Raw genomic sequence first — 15,172 nt, 5'->3', positions numbered from 1 at the left:
ATTGTAACAATCGCTTTATTAAAACTATATTTTTATTTCCAGGAATACGCGCTGTCGAGGCTGGAGACATATCTCAGTCTGAAGCAGGAGGTGATCAAAAAAGACAAATTCGGCTACCCACAGAAGAGGAAAATCTGCGAGGTCGACATATGAGAGGTCTGCGACTCGCTCGCCGCGGTCTAACCCCACCCTCGTGAGGGGGAGACTTGCCGTATCGAGTTACTCACGTGTTATATCGAATATGACGTTAAGAACTGCTTACCTGAGTGATATGAGTGGAGAAATTTACAGGGTGGTTCAAATTCCTGGTCAATACTTAAGTTTATACAGGCTGTTTAAGATTTCGAATATTTTATTTAAAGTTGTAAATAATAATTTAACGTGTATTGTAATTTACTGACATTTGAATCAAATAAAATTTTCCTATTTAGTATGTCGGTCAAACGTAGGTAATGAAAAATATTTCAATCTGTGTAGTTTGACCTCCATCAAAGTATTTCATTGAAGTAAAAATAGATCATAAACCGCACAAACCACTGAGTTCTAAAACATTTCGGCGACAAAGTATTAAACATATCGGCACCGACTCCAGAATTGTGCCTTGTTTGATGACAGTGACAAAATTAAGGGTGTACGTAATTTTTACCTGTAAATACATAGTATTCATATACGAGACGGTTGTTTAAGTTACACTTTAAGATGGCGTAGCCAATGTGTTAAATGACTGAATGTCGCTTCGTCTGGCTGATAGACAGGAAGTTGTGCAGAAACGGGCCACCGGCGACCGGTCGCTGCTACACAAATAACAAGCTCAAAGTTTGTAGCTGAACATGTATCGGTGGCCGCTTGCGGGGGCCCGTTCCCGCCAGTCGCGGTGGCCGAGATCTGACGTAGGTTCGGAATGTGATACCGGTTCGTCCTCTGTACATTCCCGGGGTATGTTTGCATTTAGCACTAGTACTTATTGTAGACCCTCCGTAGATAAGTCGATGACCAAAATTTTGTATGTAAATTCTAACTCTGACCTTTGAATAGCGGGAAATTTTTCCAAGTATTATTACGTGCTTAGTCTGAAGGCTATGTAGACAGATCGACTCGGCGATTCTTTTTGCTTATAGAATAGAGATGAGTGCTAGTCGTCCCGTCGATTCGCGACTCGAAATTTTTGCACAGAGGTCGCTATTATTGTCATCATCATATTGTCTAAAAAATCGGGCTTAGACGTAACCTTGTGGTACAACCAAAATTCAATTGGTACGACCCTAGCTCTATACTTTTTTTCTCTTACTTAACTAAAATGATATAGGTAGATAATTTTTAGGCTTGACTGAAAAAATATAGAAAAGGGACATTTTGGGATTCTAAAAGGATGAAAGCCTATGCATCATCCGACTCCTATCTGTGATTACTAATCTAAATGTTAATAATCATAGTATTATGTAGATCAGTAGTAGCGACCGGTGTGCTAGCTTCGTTATAAGTGTACAAAGTAAGTTAAGTACTTATTATGTTGTGTTGTGATATGTTATTGTTATATTAATCATTTCTATTTACTTATATTGAAATATAAAATAAAAATATTTATTATTTGTTTTATTTACGCCACCGTAGACGCCACCCCTTGCTCTGCTATGTTGAAAAAAATGGCATTTATAGTTAAAAAATTAAACACTTCATGATTATTAAAAACAAGAATAATTTATTTATAACGACTACAATAACTACTTAACAAGTTGCATACAATGTCACATTAAAAATTAAAATTACAAAACAATACTGTAAAAAGTAACAATTTTTTAATTTCGTTATATTTTAAACTTACACATTTTCAAGAATATGCACACCAATTTATCTGAACAGCGATTTTATACAACTGATATCTTCGAATGTATTAAGGCGCTTTACAGACGACGGGGCGGGCCGGTCAATTTCGCCGCGTACGCCCGTCGATGTCTGCGGCGGCGCGCGCCGCGTACACAAAGCACACGCCGTCTGCGTTACTGCATGTAAACTGGTTTGTGTGATCCACGGCAGGCAGCCACGGACATGCGCCGCCAGTGCCCGCCGGGCACCTGCGGCGCGGTCTTTTAGCCCGCCGAGTGCGTTGGTAATATAGGATCCCTTTGTGCTATCGTTCGCGGCGAAACTGACCGGCCCGCCCCGCCCCTTCGTCTGCAAAGCGCCTAAAGCATTTTACACACACACAATCATATAGGGAGATCGCAGACGGCACACTTTTTGTGTGATCGAGTCTGCGGCGCACATACAGTCGGCATGGCGCGGGCGCGGCCATGCAGAATGTATGTGCGCCGCAGACTCGATCACACAAAAAGTGTGCCGTCTGCGATCTCTCATAAGGGCATTTAATTTTCATTTTTCACATTAAGTATATGATTTCGTAGTCATATTGTTGACGATGATTGTTTATGACATAACCGACACAATGTAAAGGGATATGTAAGTTCTTGATTACGTATTTGCGTAGGTATCCCTTTCTAGTAAAAATAATATTAACGCAGTTATCATTGAAGACACATACCTTGTATTAACCCAAGAGCTAGCGATAGCCAGACTTTTGTCAATTTATAAAAGCTGAAAGGATCCATTGTAATTACCCCTATAATAGAGGTTAGAACGACCAGCAACTGGAGTTTCAGTCGCAGTTTCTTTAGGAGGTATCCAGTACCTGGCCTTCGATACAGACTTAAGCTCAATTTTTTTAATAACCGTAGGAACCTCGTCTTCCACTGCCGGACATTGTTGAATGTTTCTTCCCGACACCCATAAAGTTTAGATTTTATTAGACTTTGAGGGGGTCTGAAAGCAACTGTCAAAAATGTTCGACAGTGGATGAAGAGATTCCTACAGTTACTCGCTCCCGCTGTCGCTCTTGGGTTATTAAGTTATTTGCTTTATAAATATTTTAATTTGTAAAGGGTAATTTTTGACATTTGTAATAAAATCAAAATTTCTAATTTATAAAATAAAAAAATATTTAAAGTAAGTACAAATCTTTACATTTGGCAAGAAGAAAATTTGTGCTCATTATTATCTAAACCCCTAGTTATCGACTAAGAGCTGGCGACCAAATAGGTCATGTACTTCAGCTGTTTTAAAACTTCGTTAGCTACTTCCCTGAACAACCCTTTCTGATAATCTGCGTGCTGGCAGGCGGTGGGTGTGGGAGTAGCGGGGTGGGAAAAAAAATAAAAAATATATAGGTTCAGCTTTATTAAAACTCCGTTAGCTACTTCCCTGAACAACCTGAGCCCACACCCACCGCGCACGGCCTGCCAGCACGCAGATTATCAGAAAGGGTTGTTCAGGGAAGTGGCTAACGGAGTTTTAATACAGCTGAAACTACATGACCCATTTGGTCGCCAGCTCTTCGTCGATTACACTTTTAGCCAGGTCGTTTACACGTTTAGTTAGGTCGTGAAATAGGTTGCACATACGGTATTTGTATAAAAATACCTAGACAAAGTTCCAATCTAAATTTTATACATATTTTACATATAAAAGTATTACAAAATGAATAAACTATACTTACAATATTTTATCCTTAAGTCAAGCATCTTTTTCCATGTGTTAGGCATAGACAGAACATAGTATAGTTTATAAAAAAGTCTCATTTTTAAACCGAGTCGCAATTCGGTTATCTCTAAGTAACTGCATTTTTTCAGTAGAAAACCTATTAAGTATTTGCTTTTTTCCGCGGGTCACAGAGTATCACATACCAACTGTCATCCGAGTAACTCTCAATGTCTCTATTTAAATAATGTTCAGGCATTTCTAGCTATTAAACTCAGTGCCTTTTTCAACACTACCAGCGCCTTGGCCGAAATGTGTTCGGCGCCCAAGGTGCTGATAGTGCAGGAAAAGGAGCCCTTTTTTGTTTGCCTTCGGGGCCCCACTTTATCCTGGGGCCGTACCACGAAACAGTTTTGACACTCAAATGCCGAGTCCTACAAGAAATGACGTTGTTAGAGCAGGACGCAGCAATCTCATTCAAATGTTGAGTCTCAAAATGGTTTCGTAGTAGGCCTCCTGCGCCCTGGGCGGTCGCCTAGCGTGATCGCCGCTACTAATCACTACAATGTCTATATGGCCACCTCCGTGTGTGTGGGCGGGGCCGGCGGTGTGGGTGGGGCGAGAGGGGCGAGCGGGGCGTGGCGGGGGTGTTACGTGTGGTACATGGTGAGTAGGCACTGGCTGATCACGCGCATGTACCGCTCCCACACAGTCTTCAGGTCCGCCTCCCTGTCATATTCATTGTTTATAAAACACGGAAAACCAACTTACATATTGTACATATTATACGTAAATTTCGAGGGAAGTGTCAAAGTGAGCGTCTCAAAAACATAACCTGCGCTTTAGCCGCGCAACAGCCTAAAACGCCGACTTTATAGATAGATGTATGTCTAATATACATCATTTTCATTTATAGCCTTACTCTATAGATGGATGTATGTCTAATATACCCGAGCTACCCATCTACAATTAATTAATGCAGGATATTAATTTATAGCCATATAATGTTGTGTTTTCATTTGGATTGAATTGAATTAAGATGTTTCACGCATTACCTGAGCACGTCCATCTGTAGAGCGCACTGCTCGTACGCGCACAGGAACTGAGCCAAATCCGTTTTGGGCCAGCAGCCCAGACGTAACGGCTCTATACATCTGAAAGAAATACGATAAAATAGACTACATCAGTCAAGAAAGTGAAAAAAATTAAAAAGTGGCAACATCGTAGTGTCATCCCTTTCAAATCAATCTAAGAAAAAAGAGATGACACTACGATGTTGCCACTTTTTAATTTCTTCACTTTCTTGACGGACTATAAAATACATGTCTGACAAATCTCATCTAATTTATAAGTGTCAGTCTTAGTTCTGGGCTAATTACACAAGCTTCTTAATTTTACCATGCAAATACAAACAAACATTAAATTAAATCCACTATTTAAAACACGCTAGAGTCCTTTAACACGTAACATAATCGCGTATACGTACGCAAGTACGTGCACGCTAGTTTGCGTGTTACTCACCTCTCCAGCAGGTCAGTGAATAGCGAGCGCAGTTCGCGGCCGCGGTGCAGGTTGCACGCCACGCCCACCAGCGCACGCGTGTACAACCTGAAAATACATCATCAATGCATACACCTATGTTTATTCAATCTTTAGTTTTTGACATTTAAATAACGTCACTCTAATCATGAAACCCCAATATTATGCACAAACAAAAACTATATTATATTAATATAAGAATAACAAACAACATATTCCTGAATTATATCATAATGTATAATTAATAATATTATTATTATAGAGACAACATACACAAAAATAAGAGCAAGAGATACATGTTAGGAGTTTATTTATTCAATGGCACATTTAATTGGCTATTCAATTTGCTATACAGGGTGCAATTAAACCTACCTGCCAAATTTTTTTTGGGGCTTAGGTACCATTAGGTGAGTCCATTAAACCAATAAGAATAGGGTGTTAATTTTTTTACAATAACATATATCCCAAAAAAAATCGATGCACAATGGTCACTTCATAAGTTCGTAATAATTATGGGATGCGGGAGGCCCGCCGGTCGCCAGCGACCGTTTAGTACCACGCGCGTAGTTACCTACGACCGTTTAGTACCCTAACCACGATCGAGTGTTATGAAATGTGGAGGCATAGGTGGAGGTGCTACATTTTGAGTGGCGAAAGTTTACGCGGAACCCAGAGACTGTAAGAGCAAGAAAGCCTTCCTCGTCTTCGTAACAGCTGATTGATGATTCTCGAATGCATCAGCTGTACCCTGAATCTGAATCGCGAAACAATCAAAAACTCGGATTATGGACAGTTCGCACTTCGCAACACCTGCACACGCCTAGCCAGCCTCGAAGACATGCCTCTGACGAGATTTAAAGTGACAAAGTTGTGCTTAAGACGAATATCTAAGCAAATGACCTTGGACGTTTGACGCGGAGCGCCATCTGTTTATGAATCAATGTAGCAGTAGGAGGTGTAGGTTGCCAAGCTACGGTAAGTTCATAATATTTCCGCTAGATGTAGCATTTAGCAATTTATTTTGCAATTTATTTTCAAAATCGAAAAGTGCAAACTGTTAAAACTTAAAGCCGGTAAATTGTCAAAGTGAGACTAATCAAAAGAAGAGCACGCACTGCTTGTGCCGTGTGCGCGGAACGGCAACGCCGCGCTCCGTTGTACATATCTCGAGTTGACAACGACGCATTCTGTAACTAATTTACGCCTGTTAAATTTTATGAGCAAATGCTATACTACATTTACTAGTGGAGTTTGATTTACAGTAGGCACTAAAGAGTTTGATGATAAAACTTCTATTTTGCAATACTGTTTATCGCAAATGGTTCGCGATCAACAAGATAAAAAATAAAGAAACATGTATGAAAAGATTCATTATAAACGGATTAGCTAAACCAAAAAAAACCCATCCTAAAATATAAGTACATCTTACGCGATTTAAAAATATATTTTCTGATAACTGAATAAAGATCACCAAAAATATCGTTCACGACAATATATTTCAAGATACACTTTCTAATTACACAAAACTTCTGTATTTCCCGATCTGTATTTTAGCTGTAAAACATCGCCAAAAAGACGTCTAAAACGCATTTTGCTTTACTATTCACCTTAACAAAAATTTGTATTCTGTGTTAACAAACTTTTAAAGTCTTAAAGACAATGTTCAAAACGCGCTAGACTCTGCTTAGAGCAAAACGGATTGCAGTTTGAACAATGTTAAGTGTAGACAAGATAGAAGTAAATAAGATTTAGAGGTGGGTTGTTTTGATTTCTAATTATTAGTTGTACTGTGTACATAAGTTGATTGATTTTTTTAAATACGGCTAAATGCAAAGGATGTGGTTTAGATTTATTATAAATTTCTAAAGTGCTTATTTTTCGAAATTAAAAAGTTATAATTTTCCAGTCTTTTGTATCAATTAATTTTATTCTAAACATACCTGTCTACGTCCTTTACATTTGACGGTCGTAAGCCCGTCAAAGTATGAAGGGAAAATTCGCAACTTATGATAATAACAAGAATGCAGTGACGGATTAGCCCTTAATTAAGCAATTGCCTAGGGCATCACGTCTGAGGGGGCACCAGAAGAGTAAAGGTTCAAAGACCGATTCTAGTTGAGAAAGATGGCTCCGTTTAGTAAGAGATGGCCCCGTGCGAGTTTCTTACGCCGGTTCTTCTCGCCGGGTTAGTTCCAGAACCGGTGGTAGGCACCTTAGTTACGACGTTCGTAAAGATTTTTGTAAAAAAAATACTCTGAATAAAAATTATTTTGATTTTAGATACGGATAGGTGGCCCACAGGTATGAATTGCTTAGGGCATCAAGTAGACTTAATCCGTCACTGCTAGAATGTTAATGGAAGGGCGGAGCGGGGCCCGGCCGCGCATGTGTCCATATTTTGTGGTGTTTGGTAGGATAACTTTCAGAGGCTATTTCTCAAAATTTTAGTACTGAGTGATTATTAAAGAAGAAATACGTGTATTTTTATTTTTAACAAGGATTAATATATCCAAATTTGGCAGGAAGGTTAAATTGCACCCTGTATAAACCGCCTACACGCTAGGTCTTAACGTTCGTACCTGAAGTTCAACTCCAACTCCTGATAGGACTTCTCCAACAACTTGGGCTTCAACCGCATACAAATCAAACTGTAAATGAATAAAAGATTGACAAACTGTTTAAACAAACAAAACAAAATTAAAAAGAAAGTGACACAATATCCGCAGTTGGTTTGTTAATACTAATAATTAATTATTATTAATAAACAAATAACAATGCATGGGAGCTAGTACGCCGCGCGCCGGCCGTGGCCTGTCCATATAAACCATTGGAACGCACCAACGCCGCTGCCGCCCCGCTGCCCGCTGATTTCAGACTAAAGTCTTACCGCCGTACTCAGAGACATTTAATTATGATTAACCCATAAAGTTAATATACCTAGCGGAATAGAGCAACAATCTCGAGCTGTCAAACGATTTGGTTTTCATCTGTGTGAAAAATATGTGTATGTATACACTTACACAAGCATTATTGAACATGAATTCTATGAGATTAAACTGTCGACGTGCGGCACGTGCCGACTGGACGTCAAAAAAAGAGTGCTGCTGTCATGTATCACACGTCTCTTTTTACCACACAGTGTTACTGATAGTGACATCTCTCTTGTATAATATATAGCTAGGTATAATAAAAATAAACTTTATGGATTAACCTTCAATTTAATGAAGAGTTTGACAGATAATGTATGGGGCTTATGTCAAAATTTTGAATTAATTACATTTATAAGTAATTAATGTTCCAATCTGAGTGCGGCAGTTAGTGTGGTTGTCTCACTGTTTGTGCTCCTTCTCCTTGTCGAGCAGTATGCGGAGGTCGCGCAGCTCGAGCAGGAACTCGCGGTCCATCTCCGTGTCGTAGTACTCCGGCCCCGAGCAGCTGTACGTCCAGCTGCCCATTATCGCCTGCACAAACATAAAACGTCGTAAGATGATGGGGGGTGGGGATATCATACTAAGTGCCAACTTCACCAATGTCTGGTTAGTGTTAACAGCTTGTTAAAATGTCATGTCTTCTCTTTCATTCATAACAAAAAACGAAAGAGGTAATGTGATACTAATTCGAGCATTAACTTTAACAGTCGTCGGTGAAATTGGAGCTAAATAAGCTTATTAATTTTTTTGATGGTACATATATTATAATGTAATGTTCAATACTACGAATAATAAAAACTAAGGAAAAGTAACTCCATCAAAAAACATGCTCCACAATACTTGTCAAAAAAGTGTACCTTAGGTACACATTTCAAAAACCTTTGCAATATTTAGGTGACCTCGAGCGGTACTAGGCTGACGTTACATGACAGATCAAAAGGAACCAAATTTAAAACGGTAATAGTATGGGAGTTACGATTCCTTAGTTTTTATTATTCGTAGGTTCAATATAATAATATAATTAAAGCAATATGAAAACTCACTTGTGCACAGTGATAGAAGTCATTGAATGACAGGTACTGCAGCTTCCTCTTGGCAGTTTCAAATCGCATACACGCTATGAACACTACTGCTCCATATTTCCTGAAAGTAGAAAACAATCATAATTACTTACTAGTTATTTTAACGCTGCCTGTAAACAAGCCGAAAATTAAAGTGTTTAAATAAGTTTCTTTCACTTAGAGATCCATGTTTATTTTCAATAATATTTCACCATAAATATTATTAGGAAATCATTTTAAAAACAATACTAAAATATTATGCTGAATTAACCACCATATTATACTATTATGCATAAGAACTTAATTTGCTACGAACTATTTGAGATAGAGTATCAAAACAGTTGTGACTTAAGTCACAATAGATCCTTAAGAGTCGCAGTGACATCAAGGCTACTTGATCTGCCTTCAGCAATAAAAGAAAATCAAAACAAAGATTTCTTTATTTGCCATGCTCAGCCTTAGCTCTCACTTGGCCAGCGGTTCGGAGATGAGGAAGGTGGAGCGGATGTTGGTGACGACGTTGCCGGGCATCTCCTCCACTGCCTTAAACACGCGCCGCACGTTGTCGAACTGACGCCGGCAGCAGCGCATCGGGGCGCCTGACCGCTCCGACACCTGAGTATCAGGTACATAATAACATGAGGTGCTACAACATAAATTAATAGCCTGATATGTTGGAAAGGTCATCTGACAGAATAGCTCAGCAATATTAAAGTTACTTGAGAGACAAGGACAGCAACATTAATTCAACTTATCCGTAATTGTGTATCCATTTTTATAACAAATGTTGATAAGTGCTAGAAATCTAAAATATATAGTCTAAGTAATGTGAATTTGCACTGGATCCATCATAATATTAAATATGTACTTTAATTCTTAAACAAGTGAATGTTATCATGTAACATTGATGATAATGCAATAACCACTATAAATCTATACTAATATTATAAATGCGAAAGTATCTCTGTCTGTCTGTCTGTCTGTCTGTCTCGCTTTCACGCCAAAACTACTGAACCGATTGCAATGAAATTTTGTACACAGTTATTCTAGAGTCTGAGAAAGGACATAGGCTACATTTTGATGTGGGAAAATATCTTATTTCCATGAAAATATCGATGAAAATTACTTCGCATTGCGCGTGGCCAGCGCTCATCCCGGGGGTCCTGGGTTCGAGTCCCGCAGGCGGAACAAAAAGTTTTCAATGTTCCTGGGTCTTGGATGTGTATTAAAATAATATTTCAAAAATCTTAAATATATTTTATGTATAATATTATAAAAAATCCAGAAATATATCGACGCGATGCAATGAACATTTTAGTTCTAATACGATTCAACAGATGGCGCTTTTTTTTACTTCGTTGTAACATAGAACTAATCATACTTATTAGTTATTATGTTTTTGTTTATAGTTTTTAATACGTTAGAATATTATGTTTAATAATATTATCACTTGCTATAATAATAATCAATCTATCTTATCTTATAGAAATCCTACTGCATTTCTAAGGAGTTCGAGTGTGTTGTGTTGGCCTATATTCCATCCAGAAAATATTTTTACATTTTAATTCTAATATATGAAAACAGATGGCGCTTTATTTTTTACTTCATTATTATAACAGAACTAATCATACCTACTTTATTATATATTATTGTTTTTATTCATAACTAGCTGTTGCCCGCGACTTCGTCCGCGTGGACTTTAGTTTATAGCGCGCGGTGTCAACAAAATGTGTGTCAAATTTAAAAACTTTTTAAAACCCTGGTAAGTGGTACCCCTCTTAGGGCCGCGCTACACCGGAATGGCAGCGCTGAAAGTGCTCGCCTCGCCGCTGCCATTCCGGTGTAGCGCGGCCCTTAATTAATCAAAATACCCAAAAACAGCTGTGCAGTGTGCACATAATCTGTACTAATATTATGAATGCGAAAGTATCTCTGTCTGTCTGTCTGTCTGTCTGTCAGTCTCGCTTTCACGCCAAACGCCAAAACTACCGAACCGATTGTAATGAAATTTTGTATACTGATAGTCTAAAGCCTGAGAAAGGACATAGGCTACTTTTTTACTGGAAAAAAGGGTTGTAAGGGTCGTAAATTTGTTCAAAAAATTCATAATAGATGGCGCCGTGCGTCTTCTACATCGCGCTGACGCTTGCTCAAAAGTCTTTCTATAAGAGGTGGTATCATCTTACATTTAAGTCTCGATTTTTTTCGATTGTTATATCTATTCTACGGTATTAAATAACTCAGTACTTTATCTGTGCAGGCAGTGACGTAACCTTAAGACCAAATTTCACCAACGACTGTTAAAGTTAATGCTCGAATTAGTATCACGTTAGCTGTTTCGTTTTTCATATGAATGAAAGAGAAGACAGGATATTTTAACAAGCTGTTAACACTAACAGACGTTGGTGAAATTGGGGCTAAACCTATCAATGATAAATAGTTTATGGTAAAGTTGTGTAATTGGGGGGCTAAATAAGCTTTAAAATTTGGCATAATATATAAAGTTTAACATACAAAAATGAAGTACTTATTGTTTGCACACTGCACAGCTGTATTGATTTAAGGGGTACCAGGGTTTTTTTATAAAAGCTTTTGACACCAATTTTGTTGACATCGCGCGCTATAAACTGAAGTCCACGCGGACGAAGTCGCGGGCAACAGCTAGTAATATTAATAAATCTTGAGACAATATGTAATTACCTCATCTAAATCCTTTCTATGACGAGAAGACAATTTTCTTCCTAACAGCTCTCTGATTACAGCATCATCCAAGTCATAATACCTGAGACAGACATAATACATTTTTTTTTGTTAATTGCTTGATCTTGCAATCAGTCCTCGAACTATGAGCAGATTTGTTGTGTGGCTTAGGACCAGTGACGGATTAACCCTTAATCAAATTAAACAATGAAGAATGTTACATAATCTTGATTATTAGCAGTCCATATTCTCTGTCGAAAAAAAAATACTAGTGAAAGAATTAGTTCGGTACGTTAATTAGTTTCCGATTTATAAGCAAAACAAGTTGTAACTGTACGACGCGGGCGCCCGGTTATGGTGTGACGTAATCGTACACCCCGCTCAGTCTGGCTCACTTGGTCCGCTCGCAGTCGCGCGCCTTTGCCGTCAAAATTATACCTAAATACTATTAAAAATGTCCAATTCGAATACTAGGAAATCATGACGTGACAAGCGGTCATGGGACTGTTAGCGGAACTCGATAATTTTTGAAACTTTGAATGCCTATAAAATCAAAACTACTAGGTATTTTTGACTACAATAAAAATTTGTGTATTTGTATACACAGGCTTGATGTGACAAAATTTGAAGTGATTTGGCATACCTACATCATATAACATTCTCCATTGCCTAGGGCACCAGAAGAGTAAAGGTTCAAAGACTGATTCTAGTTGACATAGAGATAGGGGGGTCCATAGGCATGGATTGCTTAGGGCACCAAGTAGTCTTAATCCTTCACTGCTTATGACAAACATTAAATTTAATAATATTAAAGTTAAGACCCAATTTTGCCAACCTATGTTTGTTAAATCCTAACGAGGCATTACTTAACGGAGCTTAGAAAATTAAACAGACTGTTAAAATACGTATGTCCCACAGTAAAAAATTAACAGCGGATTAGTAAATGCAATGTTAAGTGAACAACGAGTGAACAACTATCAATTCGTTCATTCTTGTTATAAGGCGACGAAATTGCAATGTACAAGATTAATACGACATGTTTGCTGCAATGTGTCACTTTCTTCCATAGAAGTATAATAGTAGATAATGCGACCAAATTAAAATATCACTGATCGCATACATTTGTTACGCTATAATAGTTCTTCTTAATTTACCAGGTTAATAATTATTATCTGTCAAAGCTGAAAACATGAATCATAATACAAACTTTTATTTACATGCTTCGGTTTGGTAATTTTGATACAAGTTAGTATATTTGCAATGTCAAGAAAAATCCGAAGGCTGAATTTTTGGTAAAGTGAAAATAAATAATTATTCATAACTATGAAAATAATTAATAATAAGGACGTAGCGGAAACATGGCGGAAAGACTCAAAAGTCAAAAAAGATTCTTTTATTGATATTGCATACTATTGTCTTTGAAAGTTGTTATTTTGACTCATATAACAGCCTGTTAAATATTTAACGGACCTCCATAGCAGGAATTAAATTTAACACCGTGTTAGGTGATTTAACATGACATTAGGGCATGGTGGAACGCTCGATAGCTCTAACAGGCCATTAACTGATTTAACAAGCCATTATTTATTTAACATTGTTTGATGAAACTGGGTCTAAGACCCAATTTCACCAACCTCTGTTTGTTAAATCCTAACAAGGCATTACTTAACGGACCTTGGAAAATTAAACAGACTGTTAAAATACTTATGTCCCACAGTAAAAATTTAACAGCGGATTAGTAAATGCAATGTTAAGTGACCAACGAGTGAATAACATTCAATTCGTTCGTTCTTGTTATAAGGCGACGAAATTGCAATGTACAAGTTTAATACAACATGTTGGCTGCATTGTGTCATTGCCACCTTATTCGTATAATACATCATCTGGTAGATAATGCGACCAAATTAAAATATCTCTGATCGCATAAATTTATTACACTACAATAGTTCTTTTTAATTTACCAGGTTAATAATTATGATCTGTCAAAGCTGAAAACATGAATCATGATACAAACTTTTATTTACTTATTTTGGTTTGGTAATTTTAATACAAGTCAGTGTATTTGCAATGGTAAAGAAAATCCGAGGGCTGAATTTTTGACAAAATGAAAATAAATTATTATGCATAACATGAAAAATAATAAATAATATGTAAGGGTGTGGTGAAGCATGGCGGAAACACTCAAAAGTCAAAACAGATTATTTTATTGATATTGGATATTGTCATTGACAGTTTTTGTTTTGACTATTATAACGGCCTGTTATATATATTTAACGGACCTCCCCTGCAGCATTAAAATTTAACACCGTGTTAGGAGATTTGACATGACATTAGCATATGGTGGAACACTCATTAGCTCTAACAGGCCGTTAACTGATTTAACATGCCATTATTTATTTAACATTGCTTGATGAAACTGGGTCTAAGCCTCTTAAAAATATTATTTTGACTATGCTGAAGGGACAAAATTGCCTAAAATTATAAAAAATACTAGGCTGTAGTGTTAATATTTTAAGATAAACAAACATAGCAATCTATAAAATATGTTATGTTCATTTATCTTACAGTATTAGCACATATTATCAAGGAATGGTAAAGATTATAATTGGACGCTGTTAAGCATTTGTGTACTAACCCACACAAAAATTACGTATTGAGTTATGAATGCAGTTATGTTCTTTAGATGATTTAGAACAAGACTGCATTCAAAATTTAACGACAAAAAAAAATGTGGGTTAGGACACTAATGCTTAACAGTGACCATATATAAAATTATTCCTGAAATCCGTTAATATCATAACTCACTTCTCTATCAACATTTGTTTGGTGGGCTCATCAATTTGAAATATCATCTGCTCGGAGAGCTTGGATGGCACAGTCAACAATCTCTCCAACAACGCAAATGTCCTGAAAATGAATATAAACTATATGCAAAGGACACTATATGCAGATAATATGAGATAACTACATTTGTCAAAAAGTGACTTATATATTATAGTTTGAAATATTTATGTACATTTGTGGTAATAAAAAATCAATGCTTAATTAAAAAAATTACAAACCTATAATGGTCCAGAACATCACTGGCAATAAGATCCACTGTTGCTCCGGTGTGCTTGGCATTAGCTCGCTGATGTAGAGTAGACACCGCTTCGCTTGCTAAAGCATTGAATAATAATTACTGTACATATTATATAGTAAGGTACACTAGGTTACAAACCGATTGTTGATAAAAATTATCTTACATGAGCAACCCTCAATCCATAATTGATATATTTCCGGGTCTATCAACGTAAAATTACTAACAAAAACATCTACTTCTGTGAACATTCTTTAAGTTGAATACTGATATTTTCGATACAAGTCTTTACTAATTTCTTTTTATTTTGGAAAATATTAAAACGGGCATAC

At 37.1% G+C, this 15,172-nt stretch overlaps 2 protein-coding genes across 5 annotated transcripts in view; one reads left to right on the top strand and one right to left on the bottom strand.

Annotated features, from left to right (window-relative positions):
- Positions 1 to 1,512, top strand: part of LOC121727403 (choline/ethanolamine kinase) — a 24,090-nt gene extending 22,578 nt beyond the window's left edge. For all 3 annotated transcript variants that reach the window (XM_042115242.1, XM_042115240.1, XM_042115241.1), the window contains one exon: positions 43 to 1,512. In XM_042115242.1, coding sequence (XP_041971176.1) covers positions 43 to 153 — 111 coding nt within the window. In that variant the 3' untranslated portion in view covers positions 154 to 1,512. The remainder of the gene's footprint in view (positions 1 to 42) is intronic.
- The window catches only part of LOC121727406 (acidic fibroblast growth factor intracellular-binding protein), a 20,797-nt gene extending 5,625 nt beyond the window's left edge, over positions 1 to 15,172 (bottom strand). Inside the window, exons 1-11 of one of the 2 annotated variants that reach the window (XR_006035666.1) lie at positions 15,007 to 15,172; positions 14,824 to 14,920; positions 14,567 to 14,668; positions 11,762 to 11,843; positions 9,531 to 9,676; positions 9,044 to 9,143; positions 8,404 to 8,531; positions 7,650 to 7,718; positions 5,053 to 5,139; positions 4,587 to 4,685; positions 3,823 to 4,260 (exon numbers count right to left, since the gene is read on the bottom strand). Coding sequence is in view for 1 of the 2 variants with exons in the window: in XM_042115245.1 (XP_041971179.1) it covers positions 4,182 to 4,260; positions 4,587 to 4,685; positions 5,053 to 5,139; positions 7,650 to 7,718; positions 8,404 to 8,531; positions 9,044 to 9,143; positions 9,531 to 9,676; positions 11,762 to 11,843; positions 14,567 to 14,668; positions 14,824 to 14,920; positions 15,007 to 15,091 (1,074 nt within the window). In the remaining variant the exon portion in view is untranslated. Of the gene's footprint in view, positions 1 to 3,295; positions 4,261 to 4,586; positions 4,686 to 5,052; positions 5,140 to 7,649; positions 7,719 to 8,403; positions 8,532 to 9,043; positions 9,144 to 9,530; positions 9,677 to 11,761; positions 11,844 to 14,566; positions 14,669 to 14,823; positions 14,921 to 15,006 lie in introns of those variants that run through there. The other variant, XM_042115245.1, reaches the window with a different exon arrangement.

Source organism: Aricia agestis, chromosome 5, assembly GCF_905147365.1.
Source record: "Aricia agestis chromosome 5, ilAriAges1.1, whole genome shotgun sequence".
Classification (NCBI taxonomy): Eukaryota; Metazoa; Arthropoda; class Insecta; order Lepidoptera; family Lycaenidae; genus Aricia; species Aricia agestis.
Note: the sequence above shows the minus strand (reverse complement) of the source record. Positions and strands in the feature narration are given on the sequence as shown.